This window comes from Protopterus annectens, chromosome 1.part1 (genome assembly GCF_019279795.1).
Source record: "Protopterus annectens isolate FY-2018-M chromosome 1.part1, PAN1.0, whole genome shotgun sequence".
Lineage (NCBI taxonomy): Eukaryota > Metazoa > Chordata > Ceratodontiformes > Protopteridae > Protopterus > Protopterus annectens.
The window spans coordinates 299,265,480-299,285,602 of NC_056726.1; the positions used below are offsets into that span (position 1 = coordinate 299,265,480).

The window sequence follows — 20,123 nt, forward strand, 5'->3', positions numbered from 1 at the left end:
CTGCTCTAAGAATTGCAAACAAGAAAACGCTAGCGTTATAAAGCAATCAGCACTAACAATAAATCTAAAACTGGTACACAGGATACCACAAAGCACACTACCAGGCCCAAGGCCAATGCTTGCACCAAGGGGTGCAAAGGAGCCAATTACCTAAGACTTAGTAAACCTATATAGTAACCATTATATTGGGCGACTTCAACTACCCAAACATAGACTGGGAGCATTACCCTAGCTCCAACACCCTAGGCGAAAGGTTCCTAGAATTTATAAACTCAAATGCTATGGAACAACTTGTTACCACTCCCACAAGAGAGGAAAACATACTGGACCTGATCATCACCAACATGGGGACTCTATGCTCCAGGCCAGAAGTGTATCCCTCATTGGTAAGATCAGACCATAAACAAAACTCACTGGATATTCACATCCCGACCCCACCCGCTGCCCAGAAAACCACAGTGAAAAACTTCACTAAAGCAAATTTCACACTCCTCAAAACCGAGGTGGAATCCTTCAAAGCCCCCGAGCCTGTGGAAAATACGGCCCAGACCGCAGAATCCTTTATAAATGCATTCTATGAACACCTTCAGGAATGCATTGATCATGCAATCCCAAATAAAACCAAGACCCAATCCTCCAAAGGCAGACGTCCTGTCTGGTGGACCCCAGCCATAAACAAACTATACAATAGAAGGAGGAAGCTACTACATGATAGAGCAAAATCCCAAAAAGGGAAGGCATCTCTGATCAGTATTAACAAAAAACTACGGGCACTCATAAAACCGTCTAAGGCCAGCTTCGAGAGAAAAATTGCACAGGACACTAAGGATAATCACAAGGATTTCTTTAGTTATGTTAGGACCCTGGGTGGGAATTCCCAGATATGCTCAGAATTAGTCCAAAATGACAAAAAATACATTGAACCCACAGACATTGCCAACATCCTAGCTGACAGGTTCAGCGCAAACTTCTCCCCCCCTCCCCACCAAAAGGGCAAATATCTATCCCAGCAGAGTGCTGCCCCCCTGACATCTCAGATGCTCAGGTAAGAGCCGCCCTCTCCAAAGCAAAAAACACAGCATCAATGGGACCAGACGGTGTCCTGGGCTCGCCTACATGAACTCCAAGAAGAGCTAATCCCAAACATAAAACTACTGTTCAATCTCAGCCTTACTACAGGATATGTACCCAAAGAGTGGCGTACAGCAACAGTGGTCCCTCTCCACAAAGGTGGTGCCTCAACGGATCCTGGAAACTATCGCCCATAAGCCTGACTAGCTTGGTCTGCAAAGCTATGGAAAGGATCATCATGGACCTCATAAATAAAGATATTGGGGACCTACAGACACTGGATCCCACCCAGTTCGGCTTTGTTAAGGGCAGATCCTGCCTCTTAAACCTGGTTGATTTCTTTGAAACAGTCACCAAGGCCATTGACGAGGGGAAGGTGGTCCACACAGCCTACCTGGACCTCGCAAAAGCCTTCGATACAATACCCCACTCGGGCATTATAGATAAGCTCACCAGCTTAAATATAAACCCCTATGTCACTAGATGGGTTGCAAACTGGCTCAAAGACAGAACTCACATGGTTAGAATTGCTGGAGCCATGTCAGACTCCAAACCAGTTACAAGTGGCGTCCCACAAGGCTCAGTCCTGGGACCTCTCATGTTCGGTACATATATTTCTCAGAGGTACAGGCCAACACGGAATGACTGTGGCTGACCAAGTTCGCAGATGACTGCAAACTGGGTGCCATAACAGACTCTCCAGCTGACACAAGCATCCTCCAAAAGGGCCTCATAGAAACAGACAACTGGTGCCAGAGCCATGGCCTCAAGCTAAATGCCAAAAAGTGTATAGTCATCCCCTTTGGCAAAAACAAAGTGCCCACAAATTACCACATAGGTGGTAATCCATTAAGTACAGAAGAAGTAATTAGGGACCTGGGGACCCAAGTTGATAGCAATCTCTCATTTGACAACCACGTGGCCAAAGTGGTTAGAAAAACATTTTATATAGCCCACCTAATCATGAAGGGATTCACATCTAGATCAGGGGAGGTCATCGTGCCTCTTTACTCATCCCTCATCAGGCCCATAATTGAGTACAATGCCCCTTTTGGGATGTACCATAGCAGACACCTGCAGCAACTGGAAAGACCCCAAAAGTACCTCACCAAGAGGATCAAAGGGCTCAAACAGATGCCATATGCTACCAGGTTAAAGAAACTCCAGCTCTACTCAGTGGCATACCGCCTGCCCAGAGGCGATCTGTGCCTGACGTATAAAGCCATGTCCAACCTGGAATTAATGGACATGCTGCACCTCAGAAAATCCAAATCCCATCGAGCTACGCGCTTGAGAGATTTGAACCTCAGCACTGAAATAAATAGGATATGCTGGAGGGACAGATTCATAACCCAGAGGCTCCCTTCACTCTGGAATAAAATCCCAGTCCAGGTTAAGCAGAGTCCCTCATTGACTCTGTTCAAGAGGAATCTTGATGAGTGGATGGTAGATCGTAGGTTTACTCCGGCTATCACTTCTGTGTCACTGTTAGACAGAGGCACAGTATACTAACCTCGAAAAAGGGCATAGCAAAATTAATTTAAAATGGGTGGTGAAAGCCAAACACACTCTGGCTAGGCTTATAAATGCCCTAGGGCAGATAGCCTAGCATGAATCTATGAACCTACACTAACAAATACTAATGCAACAGCTACTGTACTACACTAATTATAACTTGAACAAGAAAAAAGTTAACAATTACCCAGAACCAAGAGAAGCACAACCGAACTCTTCGACCCGGCAAACAAGATCTTGGGTTTGTACTGGTGCACTATGGGTACCTGCTTAGCCACGAGCCAACCAGAAGTCTTCGAGCTTATAAATTGGCCGAGTTGGAGCCGAGGATCGGCTCGGAACCCATACGTAAAAATAAAGGTGAGATTGGACTACACAACATCTGACTTTTCCTCACATTCTGAATCAGAAATCTGACAAGAACCTGTCTAATGTCCCTTCATCTTCCTGTCCAGATTCAGAATCTTCAATCTCTCTCTTCATGAATATCAAATGTCAATAAATAAATGAGAGGTATCCCTCTTTCATTTTTCCCAGAAGCTACTTTATAAGAAGGATCAATAGCCTGAATTAACTCTCAAGTTGGGACTCAGTAAACTACTCCACACTAAGGACATTTCAGGTAGAATAGATATGTTTAGCTTTCTATTTCTTTTTAACAAGAAAAATCGGGCCAGCAGTGTTATTAATGGTAGCAGCAGCAGCTTCTCTAGGGATAAGGAAAACATTCTGACAAAACAGGGAAACCTTCTCTGTTCCCTCACCCAGGACTGACAAGAGTAGCTCTCCCTTGTCCACTAAAGGGACTTGAACAGCCACGCAGGATGTGACTAACCCCTGGTCATAGTGGCTGTTGGTGCTACACCAGAGGGACCTGCACTAAAAGTTGAGTAGTCTGAGGTAGAACTGATGACCACAGCAGAGTCACCCACCTGCAGCTGAGGCAAACTGCTAGCCTGCTGTTGCGGGCAAAGGCTGTTTGCTTAAAGTTTTCTTTTTTGTAGCTGGAGGAAAGGCCAATCAAGGGACTTAGAATTTGTTCAATGGTCAAATTAAAAACTGTGCTTCTTTCCCAGGGAAAACGAGCAGCAAGCGCTGGTAATCTTTAAAAGTCACTTTTCACATAAAACACAATAAAAAGCACTTGAAAAACACTATGCCAGCCCCAAAAATTAAAACTCAATTTCTCCACAGGAAAAAATGGTTTTCAATTACTTTACACAACATTTAAAGTGGCAGGAAAAAAAGAGCACTTTCATTTAAAAGTATAAAACAGTCTCAGGACAGTCCATTAAAACAAACTCCTAGCTTTAAAATGACTCCTTGAATAGGAAAGTGTTATTAAATACATAATTTTTGTAAAATGGAATCCCCCTCAAAAGGAAGGTTATCTGCTCAGCAAAGGAATACCACAAGCTAGCCACCTATCCTCAAAAGCCTTACAGGACTGCACTCTTTGGCAGCAGGAAATCTCTGCAGGAGTTGGCACTCAAGCCTGTATTTTTAGTCAGCTTAGCTTAAGCTAATGGTTTGGGTGTATGGAAGGTGCCCTGACACTTTGGAAGATGTCCGGCTGTTGTATCCTATGCTGGACATAACCCATGTAGCCAAGGCTACTGCAGCGGTGACTGGTATGAACATCTTACCATAACCGTAGAAGTTCAAATGGATCACTGCTGCAGTAATGCTAACAGATGGGATCTAGCCTGCAAAGGATATCATAAATCCGACCATATACAACAGATTATGCACTCCTTCTGCATGAGCTGGACATGCAGTCTTAGGCACAGGCACAAGGATTATGTGCTGGTACTTAGGGGACAAACAAAAGTACAAAAATTCCTCAGGGCAGGGCCTTTTTATTCCAGAAAAAGACTGTGGCTTACTATAAAGAGGACAGCCACACGCAAAAAAAGGACAGAGGGAAGGAAAGGTGAACTGGGATTATTCTTTGGCTTAAAGGAAATTGAAAGAACAATGGGATGGAGGGATGGTGCATATACTGCAACAATGAGCCATTCAAACATTTAAGTTCATACACAACTGTGCTATGTTCATCAATGGCTCACTATAGTAATAGTGCTGACAGATAGGACAATTCCCAGTGATTTAGGTTGACTTGGAGGGAGGTAAGAGAGAGAACAGAAATCCAGTTACTTGAAGTACGGTTCTGGAACACCCTGTCCTGGCTCTAGAAAAGGCATCAATTCTGTCATGCTTGGTAAAGGTGCAAATGTAGGACCAAGCAGCTGCCTTTAAGACCAATTTGTCTCTGACAAAAGTCACCTGAAGGAAGATACAGCCCTTGAAGGATGAGCTTTAGAAAGTACTGGAGGGATTTTCCTTGGAAAGGATAGCAAAAGGAAATGGCTAAGGAAATCTGTCAGTAACTGATCTGCTTGGATACTGGAAGACTGTTTTTACCATGAAAGGAAATATACTGATCAGATTTTCTAATCTCTTTAGCCTTTGGTACAAGCAAAATCTTTGCTGTCTGTATATATCATGCAAATGAAGTACTACTTTGCCCTTATTTTTGAGGGCTAGGAGAAAATGCAGGAAGTTGAATGGACTAATTTCAGAAATCACCTTAGGCATAAAGGACGGGTTGGTTCCAAGATACACCCTGTCCTTGTGGAAAACTAGAAAAGGTAGAACAGAAAGGCTTGTAACGCAAACTCTCTTTGCAGAGGTTACTGCAGCCGTGTACAATACTTTTAACAGGTTCAAAAGGTGGTAAAGTTAATTTCTCAAGAACATAATTCAGGTCCCAAGGAGAAGGGATAGATATTCTGGTGGTGGGGTGGGACTGATGTAAGCTGATGTGCAGGATATCTTTTAAGAACTGTCTGATCTCAAAAAGTGAAGAACAAGATGGATCTGTACCTAGAGAAGCTGAAATGGCTTGACAAATTTACCTTAATTCAAGACATGCAAAAGTAGCACCAAGCACCTCACAAAGATATTCGAGAATAGAAGGTAACCCTGTTTGATATGGATTCAGTCCCCTCTTTTTACACAAAAGAGAAAGTCTCTTAAATTCTGAAATGGTATTCTAACCTCTTTTATTACCTCTAGCAAGTGTCTAAAAGGAATTACAACTCCATTATCAAAACCATTAGACAATGTCTTCAGGTTCAAAATAACTGGAGAGTCCCCTCTGCTGTGTGGGCAAGTCTATCCTGTGGGATAACATGTGGTGATTTGCCTTTGGGTTAATGGAAGGAGGAGAGTCAGTGCTGTCTTGGCAAAAAGAGGTTCAACTAACAGAATTTTGTGTTTGCCCTTCGCAATCTTCAGATCATCTCTTTGGATGAGATGAAACAGAGTTTTCTCCAGACCTCTTTGCAAGCAGTCCAGGAACAAAATATTTTGAGTGGATTGTTCAGAGTGGAGGTAAAAAAGATCTATCTTAGGGGTACCCTACCAGCAGACAATCTGAAGGAAGACTTCTCCATTCAACATCCATTCTTGAGGGTCTACCTTGAAGAGGGGAACTGGGATGACAGTGATTTGCCCACCTAGAATTTAGGTGCCAATACATTTTCCTTATATGTAGTCTGGCAAATGGAATCATTTGTAATGTGGATGCCATGTACCCCAGGGCACTATGAAGCTCTCAAGCAGTAGTCAGAGAAATGTCCATCAAGGAGAGAAAGTAATCTGTTAAGAAATTAATCTTGTCTAAAGGAAGAAAAGCCATCATGAGGGATGTGCTGACACAGCGTCCTAGGAATACCACAGAATGAGATGTAAAAACACTGGAATTGAATCTCAGAGTGAACCCCAAGTTCTAGAAGAGGCCAACTTTGAATTATGAGTTTCAAAGAATGCTCTGCAGGGAACTGACATGAATCAGAAAGTCATCCAGCTAAGGACATATGTGGAAGCCTTGGTGACTGCAGAATGACACGGGCTATACACTGTGAACAGTCTCACGACAGTTGAATGCCCATAAGGCAAAGCAGTAAACTGAATGTGGAGTTCCAAGGTACGGAATCTTAAAAATTCCTTTGATGTGGCTGAATACAAAACGTGTGAATAACTGGAGAAAGTGATTCATGCTAAACTAAATCCAGGTAAGCAGAAATGGTCTTTAATGAAAATGACTTCTTGTACTTATGTCTGGTACTTATAGATACATTTACAACCAAAAAATGAAATTAACACGTGGGAAACCATTAAAATGCTAAGAAAACCATGCCATTAGTTAAAAATAGAAATGCTTGCTTGCCATTGCATCTTCGCTTTAAGAAAAACAAGGAAATGGGCTGGGTCTCAAACTATTGGTCATGTGTGGTCATTGCAGACCAATCGGAAAACTTCCCAAAACGAATCAACAGACCTGCAGCGCAGGAACCTCAGGACTGCTGTCATTCGTGGGGGGTTAAAAAGCTGGGTGTCTCTAGGCTGTAGGAATACTGCCAAAAGAAAAGCAGTTAGCTGGGTCTTGGGCTGTGTGCATCAACCAATTGGGGACCAATATTAAGAGGAAAACAGCAATTGGATACATCTGAAAAGCTCGTTTCTCATAAGATGTCTTGAGAGAAACTAGTGTGGGGTATAAGGGAGTGGGTTTCTGAGGTATTAATGGACGGATATACTCTGGTTCAGCATTAGAAAGGAGTTTTAAAACTTCTAAAACAAAACAAAAAGAAGTCTGAAAAGGGGGGTTTAGTAAAGTACAGTTTTGTACCTACCATAAATGTAGATGTTCGAGGATCCACATTGCTGCAGTCCTAACTATTGGGTAGTCCACTGTCCAGTCGGCCCGAATACCAAAGTATATGGCTGACGTCGGTCAGGGCGCATTAGACTGACGTCAGTACGTCAGGGTACTAATGCGCATGACCGACGTCATATCCTCAGTCTTTTCTTGCCCCAGATGTCAGAAGACCCTAAAAAGACAAGGCCCAATATACCTGCACTAAAAAATATGTACAATATATACAAAATTATCAGCATATAACCTCACCTACACAACCACCCCTAAACACAGAGGGGAAGGAGGGAGGGTAAATTGGACTGCAGCAATGTGGATCCTCGAACATCTACATTTATGGTAGGTACAAAACTGTACTATGTTCTTCATTCCACATTGCTGCAGTCCTAACTATTGGGTAGAATCCCAAAGCAGAGGTAAGGGAGGCTGGCAAATCATAAAGAAGCAGGAGCTGACAACATGCCTTGCAAAATAGCTGTGGCAAAACCAGCCCTAGACTTAGAGTAGAGAGGAAGGTGATAATGCTTAGAGAAAGTATGCACTGAACTCCAAGTAGCTGCCTCCAAAATATCCTTAGTTGCCACCCCCCTTAGAAATGCTGTTGAAGTGGCAGTAGCCCTAGTGGAATGAGGCCTAATCCCAGCTGGAATCTCCTTGCCATGATGGGAATAACAAAATGCAATGCAAAACCTAATCCACCTAGAAATAGTTTGTTTTGACACAGGCTTGCCCTGCGAACTCAAAGCAAAAGAAACAAACAACTGCTGAGACTGCCTAAAATCCTTAGTCCTGCTTAAATAATAACGCAATTGCCTGTGTACATCTAAAGTGTGCAAAATGTTTTCCCCTTTATTTTGGGGGTCTGCATAAAAAGTAGGCAAATGAATAGTTTGGTTTAAAGCCACACTAGAAACCACCTTAGGCATAAAGGAAGGATTAGTACGTAATGATACCCTATCCTTATGGAAAATCAAAAAGGGCTCTACTGCCATAAGGGCCTGCAACTCAGACACCCTTCTTGCAGAAGTAATAGCCAACAGAAAAGCAGTCTTCCATGACAAGTATTTCAATTCAGCAGTAGCCGCAGGCTCAAAAGGTTGTAGAGTAAGTTTTTCCAACACAAAATTGAGATCCCAAGCAGGAGTAGGAGCTCTACGTGGGGGTCTTATATTCTTTGCCCCTCTAAGAAACTGCTTGAACAAAGGATGCGAAAACAATGGTGGGTCACAATCATAGTGAGCTGAAATTGCTGCAGCATGAATCTTAATGGAAGAGAAGGACAAACCTTTGTCCAATAACTCAGTAAGATATTGAAGAGCCACACTCAAATTAGGCTCAGAAATCTCCAAATTCTTTGCTGTACTCCAAAATAAAAATCTCTTACATTTTTCTGCGTACACTTTCCTTGTACTAGGTCTTCTAGCTTCCATAATCACATTTAAAACTTGTTGAGGAAGTTGAGACCTGCTGTGTTTCAACACAGAATATGCCAGGCTGTCAGATGAAGAGAGTGAAGCTTGACATTGAGCAGATGACCGTCCTTCTGAGATAACAGATGTGGAATCAAAGGTAAAGGCCATGGAGGCTTCCTTACCAGACTCCTTAGTAGTGGGTACCAGTGTTGCCGAGGCCAATCTGGAGCTATTAAAATCATCCTTGGCTTGTCTTGTCTGACCTTTAAGAGCACCTTTGGAAGAAGAGGCAGAGGTGGAAAGGCATACACATGAAGATTTTTCCAACTGAAAGAAAGAGCATCCACTTTCCAAGCTGTGTGATGAAACCCCTTTGTGCAAAACTGTGGCAGCTGGTGGTTTAGTGGAGAAGCGAACAGATCTATGTCTGGAGTTCCCCATGACACTGGCAATTTCTGAAATACATGAAGATCCAGTTTCCACTGTGGGGATCCATGTTTTGTCTGTTAAACACATCTGCTAAGGAGTTCTGTGCTCCGGCAAAACCTTGCCTGAAGAGTTAGTTGCAAGCTGAGCGCAGTCTCCCATAAAATCATTGCTTGCCTGCATAGAGGATAAGAATGTGTTCCCCTTGTTTGTTGATGTACCACATGACAGTTGTGTTGTCTGTTAGAATCAACACCTGCCCTGGAAGAAGTAACTCCTTGAAAGCCATCAATGCAAACTGGACTGCTAACATCTCCTTCATGTTGATATGTAGATGCTGTAGTCTGGCAGGCCACTTGTCTTGTATCCACTTTCCATTTAGATGAGCTCCCAAGCAATGTCCGAGGCATCTGTCGTTAAAATCTGACTCGCCTCTGGCCGGGTCACAGAGAGTCCCTTGTTTAGGTGACATTCCTGAGCCCACCACAAAAATTCTTTTTGAAGGCAAGGTATTATTTGAATGACAGTGTCCAAATCCTGGCAGTGCTGTGTCCATACATTTTGAGATACCATTGCAGCTTCCTCATATGCAGTTTGGCATTGGGAAGCACCAGAATACAAGATGCCATGAACCCTAATGCTTGAAGGACTGTCCTTGCAGTCAGCACGGACTGATGAGATAGTTGATGGAAGTAAAGGGATAGACTCTTTTGTTTGTCCGGGGTTAAAAAGGCCATCTGGGCTGCTGTATTCAGTCTCACACCCAGAAAGCACATGTCTTGAGAGGGTACTAGACTGGACTTTATTTCGTTCACAGAATACCCTAGGCATCTTAGCACTGCTATAACATATTCCAGATGCTGTAGAAGGTCTTCCTTTTCTTGAGACAGAATCAGGCAGTCGTCCAAGTAAGGATAGATTTGAATTCCTTTTAGCCTGAAGTAAGCTATCACTGGAGCCAGAACCTTTGTGAATACTCTGGGCAGTAGATAAGCCAAAGGGCAATGCAGAGAACTGATAATGAGAATTTCCAGCTCGAAAACGCAGATACTTCCTGCAACTTAGTCTTATAGGCACATGAAGGTAAGCTTCCTTGAGATCTAAAGTTACCATCCAGTGATCTTTGCCCAGCAGAGGTAAAAGCTGTTGTAACGTCAACATCTTGAACTTGGGAATGTCCAGATAAGTGTTGAGGATAGATAAATCCAAAATTGGTCTCCACGTGTTCCCCTTCTTTGGTACTAGGAACAGGCGAGAATAAAATCCTAGGCCCCTTTCTGATACAGGGACTGGCTGAATGGCCCCTATTTGGAGTAACAGAGAAATTTGCTTGTGAGCCTCTTTCCTTTGTGGAGGAGGAACGTCTGGCATGCCTTTGAAAGGGGCAATGTATGGAAATAAAACCTGTAACCGTGGTGAATGATATCCAACACCCATCTGTCTTGAGTAATTAAATCCCAATTTTCTTTGAAAAGAGACAGTCTTCCTCCCAAAGGAGCTGCCAGACGAGAATCTACTGGCAGCTGAAAAGGCAGGTCATTGGGTCTGTTTACGAAAGGACTGACCCCTGCCTCACCAGAAGTCTGAGCAGGTGAACTCCCTGTTCTAGGCCTAAAAGAACCTTGAGCTCTGCCCTACCACGTCTAGACCTACCCCTAGACTGGGAATCATAAGCAGGATATGTCCATCCCTTAGTAGGCCAATTTCTACTAAACTTGGTGGCTGCACCTGCAAAAATCTTTAACAGTTTGCATAGACTTAGCTTTGTCCTCCATTTTCTTTAAAACTGCTTCCACAGGCGAACCAAACAACACATCAGACTGTAAAGGAGCATCCAAAATCCTTGTCTTAACATGCTCAGCTAAATTCTGATCCTCAACCAGGCATGCCTGCGAAGAACAGAACTAGTGGCAGCCACCCTCGAGGAGGCCTGTACAGCATCAAAACCACATTGCAAAGAATGCTTACCCACTTGTTCAGACACATGAACTAAATCCAGCAACTCTTTACACTCAATACCTTCCGCCAAAGCATCCACCTTAGATTTCAATTGTGAAAGGAGATAATTTTGATATTTTAGCATGTGAAACTGACAATTCAACGCCCTCATGGCTAAAGTGGAAGAAGTATACACTTTCTTTCCCCATCTATCCAAAGCCCTTGCCTCTTTATCAGTGGGAACAGGGTTTTAACAACAGAGGCCTTAACACCTTTAGGTCCCTGAGAAACAGTTTCGGGTCTGCCCTAGGACTCTTAAAAGATACTTATGAGCTTCAGGCACCCTATAGTACCTATCAGGTTTAACAGGAGCAGGAGGCAAAGAATCAGGGTTCAGGGAAGCCTCTGCAAAAACATCTTCCACCACATTCAACACAGGAGGTATAGCTAAGGGCCTATGCTGGGGTAAAAACAAGAATTCCTAAGCCTTTTCCTGGAATCAGAGTAATCTTGGCCTTCCCATTTAAAGTGCTCCCTCATGGAATGCAGAGTCTCTGAAAATGAGAAATCCTCAGGAGGAGAAGCTGTAGGAGTGGAATCATCCACATCAGAATCAGAATAAGGAGGAAACTCCTGCAAGTCTTCCGCAGAAGACTCAGAAGCCTCTGAACACTGTTCAAAACTCTCAAACTCAGGTTCCACCCTAGGCCTCTTATCAGGAGGGGGCATAGAACCTCTAATCATAGTAATCAAATCTTCTGCCATTTTAAGCATATGTTTCTTAGGCACAGAACCTGAAGTGCTAGGAGAAACCCCCACTGAAGCTAAACTTGGCCTACCTCTCAAAGAAGTTTTGGAAACAGAAGGAGAGGCTCTAACTACCTTGGGAAGAGAGGGAAGAACAGTTACCTGAGAAGCCCCTCAGCCTGGCCTACCTCCTGAGAAGGCACATCCTGTAACAGTAAAGTCTCTGCCTGAGACTCCAAAGAAACTCCTGGCAAAACCTCTGGCTCCACTGAGCCTTCTAAAGAACCGACGTCCGGGACTGCGGTTCATCAACCCTAGGCTTCGCTGTTTGTCCTTGCGCTTTTGACGAAGCGGGCCGGAGCATCCGACGGCATTTTATAATTACAACGCTTCCCAAACACTAACCTGGCACAGTCTAACCTTCTCTTAATAGTGCGTTTGTTAAATCTAGCACAAGAGCGGCATCCAACAACGTCGTGCTCAGGCCCTAAACAAGGTATACACAAGGTATGGTAATCCCTATGAGGTATCTGTTTCCCACAAGAAATACAGTTATTCACTTTTCTGACATCCGGTTAAATACTGAGGCAAGAAAAACCAAAATGTTCCCCAACGGGTACTTAGCCAACTTTGATTCGGTCTGAAACTCCGACTTCAGAAAATTTCAGAACGCCAACCTGCACTCGCAAAACTGCTTCTGCATCGGACCATGCGGCAAAAAAGACTGAGGATATGACGTCGGTCATGCGCATTAGTACCCTGACGTACTGACGTCAGTCTAATGCGCCCTGACCGACGTCAGCCATATACTTTGGTATTCGGGCCGACTGGACAGCGGACTACCCAAGAGTTAGGACTGCAGCAATGTGGAATGAAGAACATCGGAGTATAGCCAGAGATTTTAAACATGGAGTTTAAAAATAGTACAGAACCAAACAGAGGAGAAAGATTAATAGCTAAGGGGCTTATGAACTAGTAGAGGTTTGTCATAGCGGGTAGAAAAAATCTCTGGGAAGGGTACAACGAAGAATGAATGGAACACTATCAAATTAACCAGTCCCACTTACCGTGACGGTCAACCTTGAGATCCAAGGTGATCAGAAAAGGTTTGGGAAAAATCACAGCAGAATAATTCCAAACAGTTAACATCTTGAATTCTGGGACCTGCAAAAAGGTCTTCAGGGTAGAAAAATCCAGAAATGGTCTCTAGGTACCTTCTTTTCTTGGAACAAGGAAAAAGCTGGAATAAAATCCGTTTCCCTTTTGATGGGGAGGAACAAGTTCCATCTAACCCTGACCTAGAAGGTCTAAAATGTTAAAATGATTCAGATGTTACTTGTGGGACTGTATAATAAGCAAGAACTGTATGTAGCATGTTCCCTTTCTGACTGAGTTGCAAAACCCAAGACTCTACAGTGATTGCTTTCCAGAGGGAAAGTCTTACACAGATGTTGCAGGTTAGTTTGGTGCCCAGACCACTGATTTTCTCCAACTCTGCTCACGATGTCAATGGTCTGAGTGTGTGGAAGGTGCACTTAAGCTTTGGAAGTCCGCTTGCTGTTATACTCTAGTCAGGATATAACCCAATATAGCGAAGGCTACTGCTACATGCAGAATAATGTTTAGGATGAGGAATGAGGTTATAAGAAGGCAGGCCTTCAACAGGAATTAACTTACATAATGTGAATGAAAATTGTTAAAATATATGTACTGCAGGATAACAAGAATGAAAGTGCATATATTTTTTTCTTTTCTAGTAATGTAAATATCCATGCTGCAAATGAAAATGTGATGACTTAAGATGTTAAAACAGGGTTATTATATTGGAGTTTAGCAGTAAACAACTGATAAAAAAGACACACAAGACCTACCTTGTGCTTTGAGCACCTCATTGAGAAATTCTCTTCATTAAGTAAACAATCTACAAGAGGACGAAAGAAACAGCAATCATGAAGAATGCATATTTAAAACCAAACATAAGAGCTTTATCTCTTCCAACATGCTGACTCAAGTTAAAATTTGAAAACAGTTATTCATGTGAACACTTAATATTTCAGTCCTCAAAAACAGAGAGAGCAAATTTATGCAAATATAAGCCAAACTCCACTCACTCACTCTTTGGAGTATACACACAGCAATATATGAGCCGTTTTACAATACATCACTTCATAACCTTCTAACATCTTAACAAATGCTACATTGTGTCATTTGTCCGTCATTTAAAATTTAACTCTTGACGTGAAGAGCTGTTACAGTCCATTCTCTGTACATGAAATCATTTATCCTCCTTTGCACCTATTTTTATAATTCAACATGCCTGACAGAGACCTTGTGAACAATCAAAACTCTGTTTTGCTTGTAACATTTTTATTCACTTATTTGTTAAAACTGTAATGGAATGCGGTCATTCTTGGACCATTTTTGCCATGGCCCAGGCCACAAGGGAAATGATGAATACAGGATATTTGCCTGCTAATTTACTGTAGCCAGTCAACCAGCATAAGCTGAAAGCACACCAGAGAAGCCAGGGAAGCAAACTATGCAAACATGGAGAGAGCATGCAAACTTCATACACATAGTGGGCAGAGGTCAGGACTGGTTCTTGGATTTTAGAGCTGTGGGGGAAAGTTTTACAAACACAGGCAATAAAAAAGAGGTTAACAGTGAAATGCCAAAGTATAAGAGTACACATCTTAAAAATAAGTGGTGCACATGCACAGTGAAGCACTGAAGCTTCCCAGCACCTGACTCTGGAATTTGCCTCTCTGCTGAGAAGCTTTCTGTAAAGAGTCTGAATGTCCTCCTGTGGATATATATCCTGTAGATATGTAGGTTTGCCAGATGCCGTAGTATCCTCACACATATGAAAATGCAGTAGACAAATTTTCAGTGTTTCACACTGCCCACAGGTGTGGTGGATGGATATGTGTGTGCGCATGTGAATGTGTGTGTCTGTGTAATGAGATGCACTAGTGCCCCATTCAGGATTAGTTTCTCTGCAGTGTGCCTACTCTGTGAATAGGCATAATCTTCCCGAACAACCCCGAATTAGATTCTGGATAATCAGAGAATGAATTAAAGAAAATGTAGGGAAAGAAGAGGCATATTTACACTTCCATGTTAAATGTTTTAATAATATGTAAGTACCATACACAATTTAAGAGCTTACATTAGTGAATAAAGTCTCTCTAGACATTTATCGTTTTGTTAAAATTTAAACTTTTATCAGTGAACATGTGCAGCTGATCATTTCTACATTTGTTGTTTAAAGATACACAACAGTAACATTTCAGATGACAAGGACCACGTACACAAAAGTGACTCCACCAAAGACCATCAAGACAAACAGGATGATTTTGTATGTTTTCTGAAGCAACACAATATTTAAGCTCAGAAAATTAACACAACTGTCTCTTATGACTGCCCCTATACCACCTGTTCAGGAAGTACTATATATTGTCGATGTCTCTGGGTTGCGCAATGGACTGCAATCACCCCCTCCCCACACACACACACACACACAATGAAATATTTGGTACCTCCTACAATTATTTTTATTTTATTTAAATTTGTTAACAGATTCATATGGAACTCTTTCAGGCTCAACCAGGGTGACAAACACGTTTCAGCCTTGGCAACATACCACTGCAGCTCTTACGACAAGATTAACTAAATCCACAATACAGATTTTGCAAACATTATGAAATGTGCAAACAAAATGCATGGCTCATGCAAAAGGATGAACTGACACCTGCACTACTCCAGAGTGATGCATTTTACATGACTAAAAGTTGCCTCTGTAAAGGGTAAGCACTTACCAAGTATCTACAGTGAATTTTAAAGAGAAGCATGGATCATTAACAGCATAAGGCTGATTCACTACAATGACTAAGCAAGCCCTGGAACCTAAAACGCTTCAACCATGTTTGTCTATCTTCTTACTGCCCTCTAGTGGATTGTTATACAATTACAGCCAGCAGATTCAAAATTCTTAAAAAAAAAAAAAAAAAAAAAAATGCCTTCAAGGCTGGTCTCCATCTTTCAACATAAATACCCCATTCCCTTATTACCCTCTCACTAAAACTTTTTAATGGAGGACATAAGTGATGTACTCACTGGTAATATCAGCTTCTGTATTATAAAACCAAAATATTCCCCTTTTAAAGACAATAATCCATTTTAAACAACATTCTCCCTGGTCTTGACTGAAAGTGGGAGATCAACTCACAGTAACAGTTACTGATGATTCCTGGTGGAAACAATGACAATTACAATACAAAGTGCTGTTAGCTTCCAAGACATTTACACAGATACTGGTCAGCAATGAAGTTTAATTTAGAAACAGCAAGCTGGCATCAACTCAACAAATGATACGCATTATATGTGCATAATCACTTGGGCGGCCACGGTGGTGCAGCGGTTAGTGTTGTCGCCTCACAGCAAGAGGTTCTCTGGTTTGATCCTTGGCTGGGGTGCCTTCTGTGCGGAGTCTGCATGTCCCCCCCTGTGGCCGCGTGGGCTTCCTCCGGGTGCTCCGGTTTCCTCCCACATCCCAAAGACATGCTGTAGGTGGATTGGACACTCCAAATTGGCCCTAGGTGTGAGTACATGTGTGTGTGTGGTGGGTGCCGGGCTGGCAAACTCGACACCGTAAAACTCCACAGCCAATCGTGAGCGGGCAGGTGATCCGCTGTGGCGACCCCTAACCAGGAAAAGCCGAATGAAGAAGAAGATATGCGCAAGATGACTTACTTGAGAAAGTGCAATTCTAAGAGGATATCCACCATAACCAAAGATGAAGGAACAGCAGGATTACTGCTGCAAGAGATTAATAATGTGAACGGGACTCATTCCTTGGAAGGTGTCAGTCTTCTGGCTCTCCTATGCTGTGGCTGTCAGCAGGAAACCCCATTGTAAGTGTCAGGCACACTGATGTTCCACTCACCAGGCTAAAGAAGGAGAAAGTTACTGTCAGCTGCCTGTTGGGTGCCAGGATCCAAAACGTAAAGCACGCACTCAGTTCACTCCACAACAAGTACAAATATGACTCTGTCATTGTCCATGTTGGTGTGAATGACCTGAGACGTACCTCCCTGGACTACATGAAGAGAGACATGGAGGAGCTCTCCGATCTTGTAGCGCAGGCAGGTATGACCCTAGCCCTGAGTAGCATCCTGCCATCACCCAAAATGATACCACAGTACAAGGACAAAATGACTGACCAACAATTGGCTAAGCTTCTGATATTACTCTAAGGGGATCCAGTGTCTGTCTGCCTGGGATGACATGATCGACAGACCACGATGCTTTACCATAGATGGCCTGCACCTGTCGCCCTTGGGATTCGGGATACTGGCTAAGGCTCTTGCCACCCCTATAGTGGCTTTTTTAGGAAAGGTTCAAATGACAAATTCACCACCATAACAGGTACAAGCAAGCAAAATCTGAAGGTAATGCTAAAAGTCTAAACCTCAAAATGCATTCACTCGAGGCACTCCTTAAAATGGAGAATATCGACATCTGTGCAGTGACAGAGACCTGGTTTGAGGCTCCAGAGAACACTCCTGCATTACACCAGGCTAAAATTCATACCACACCTTTCGGCCACCTAACCTGGATCGAAACACTAAAATCAGAGGCTTGTCCATTTTCATTAAGGATACCCACACCTCCAGGCTAGTTGCTCAGCATAATGCATATCCCAGATTATCCAAGTGCAACTAACCATGGGCAAGACTGCAATCCAAACTGCAGCTTGCTACAGATCCCCCACCATGCCCCAGGATTTCCACTCCTCATTTCCTGATACACTGGAAAATATTAGGGTACAACCCAACACCCTAATAATGGGTGATTTCAACTACCCCACCATTAACTGCGAAAACTACTCATACTAACTCATTGCTCAATGTTTTCTGGAATTCATAAATTCCAATGCCTTGGATCAACTTAACCACACCCCCACCAGGGGCAGCAAAATCCTAGACCTGGTCATTACCAACATGGGTGACTGGTGTTTCACACCAGAGGTCAATTCCTCATTGGTCAGATCCGACCACAAGCTAATCACCCTAGACATCCACATCCTGCCCCCACCCCCATTAGGGAAACCACCGTAAAGAATTTCTCCAAAGCCAACTTCACGCTTCTTAAGACAGAAGTGGCTAACTTCACGACACCCATGCAGATGGACAATAGAGGTACGACTGTTGAATCCTACACAAATGCACTTTATAAGCACTTACACGAGTGCATGGATCGTGCTATCCCCTAACAGAACCAAGATACTATCCTCCAAAAAAAGGAAGCCAATCTGGTGGTCCCCTGCCATAAACAAACTCTACAACAGAAGAAAGAAACTGTTGCAAAAAAAGAGTAAAATCCCATGAATGGAGGAACTCCCTGGTCAGCCTCAGTAAGAAGCTGAGATCCCTCATAAAATCATCCAAAGCTAGTTATGAAAACAAAATTGCCACTGATCCTAAAGACAACCACAAAGCATTCGATAGCTATGTCAAGAATCTCAATGGCAACACTCAGATCTGCTCTGAGTTACAGCACAATGGCACTAAATATACAGAACCAACTGATATTGCCCAACATCCTGGCAGAAAAGTTCAATGCTAACTTTACACCCTCTCGCCCCCTAAAGGGCCCATCTCTATACCGAAGAATGCAAAGTTCCTGTAATTACAGCTGCACAGGTAAAAAACACACTCTCCAAAACCAAGAACACAGCATCCATGGGACCTGACAACATCCCAGGATGCGTTCTACATGAACTACAGAACAAACTGGCACGCCACCTAAGTATCACGTTCAATCAAAGCCTCACCTCAGGCTTTGTGCCCACTGAATGGCACACAGCGATGGTTATCGGACTCCACAAAGGGAGAGCCACCAAGGACCCCAGGAACTATCACCCCATTAGCCTGATGAGCCTGGTCTGCAAGGCCAAGGAACGTATCATCATGGAACTTGGAAACAAAGACATTGGTAATCATAAACAAAGACCTTGGTTATCTCCAAACTCTGGACCCCACCCAGTTCGGGTTTGTAACAGGCAGATCATGTCTCCTAAACCTGGCAGACTTCTTTGAAGCAGTCACCAAAGCCGTAGGCGAGGGTAAGGTGGTTCACACAGCCTATCTAGATCTCGCCAAGGATTTCGACACCATCCCCCACTCTGGAATTATAGATAAAACTCACTAAAGTAGGTATAAATCCCTATGTCACAAGATGGGTCGCCAACTGGCTCACTGACAGAATCCACACTGAAAGTAGCAGACTCCAAATCAGACTTCAGATCAGTGACAAGTGGAGTACCACAGGGTTCAGTACTGGGTCCTCTCCTGTTTGCTATCTACTTCTCTGAAGTACAGGCTAACACAGAAGGTCTTTGGCTAACTAAGTTCGCAGATGACTGCAAACTAGGAGCCATAATCGAAACTCCTAACGATGTGGACATCCTACAAAAGGGCCTCACTGAGACAGATGCCTGGCGCCAAAGCCATGGCCTCAAGCTCAATACCAAAAAGTGCATTGTCATCCCCCTTTGGTAAAAACTTTGTACTCATGAACTACCACATAGGCGGTAGTCTACTTAACACCAAAAGTATGGCATCCTACAAAAGGGCCTCACTGAGGAGACAGTCTGGCGCGCCAGCCATGGCCTTAAGCTCAATACCAAAAAGTGCATTGTCATCCCCCTTTGGTAAAAACTTTGTACTCATGAACTACCACATAGGCGGTAGTCTACTTAACACCAAAAGTATGACAAGAGACCTTGGGACACAGGTGGACAGTAGTCAGGAAATCCTTCTACATGGCACACCTCATCACAAAAGGTTTCTCATCCCTCTACGCGTCACTCATTAGACCCATTATAGAGTACAGCACCCCTTTTGGTATGTATCTCACAAGACATCTACAACTGGAAAGGCTGCAGAAATACCTCACAAAGAGGATTACCAGCCTGAAACAGATGCCCTACGCAGACAGTCTCAAAAAACTCCAGCTTTACTCCGTTGCATATCGCCTACTCAGAGGCGATCTATGTCCAACATACAAAGCTATGTCAAACCCAGAGCTGCTGGACATGCTCCACTTAAAGAAATCCCAATCCCTCCGAGCTACAACCTCTAGGGACCTAAACCTTGTCACCAAAATAAACAGAACATGATGAAGGGATAGATTCCTGTCCCAGAGACTTCCCATACTCTGGGACAAACTACCTATCTATATCAAACAAAGCTCCTCATTAGCACTCCAAGAAAAATCTTGATGACTGG

At 43.2% G+C, this 20,123-nt stretch overlaps 1 protein-coding gene across 9 annotated transcripts in view; it reads right to left on the reverse strand.

The window, feature by feature from the left end:
* The window catches only part of TCF20 (transcription factor 20), a 2,163,179-nt gene that overhangs the window by 133,212 nt on the left and 2,009,844 nt on the right, over positions 1-20,123 (reverse strand). For all 9 annotated transcript variants that reach the window (XM_044074657.1, XM_044074648.1, XM_044074720.1 and 6 more), the window contains one exon: positions 13,704-13,753. In XM_044074657.1, coding sequence (XP_043930592.1) covers positions 13,704-13,753 — 50 coding nt within the window. The remainder of the gene's footprint in view (positions 1-13,703; positions 13,754-20,123) is intronic.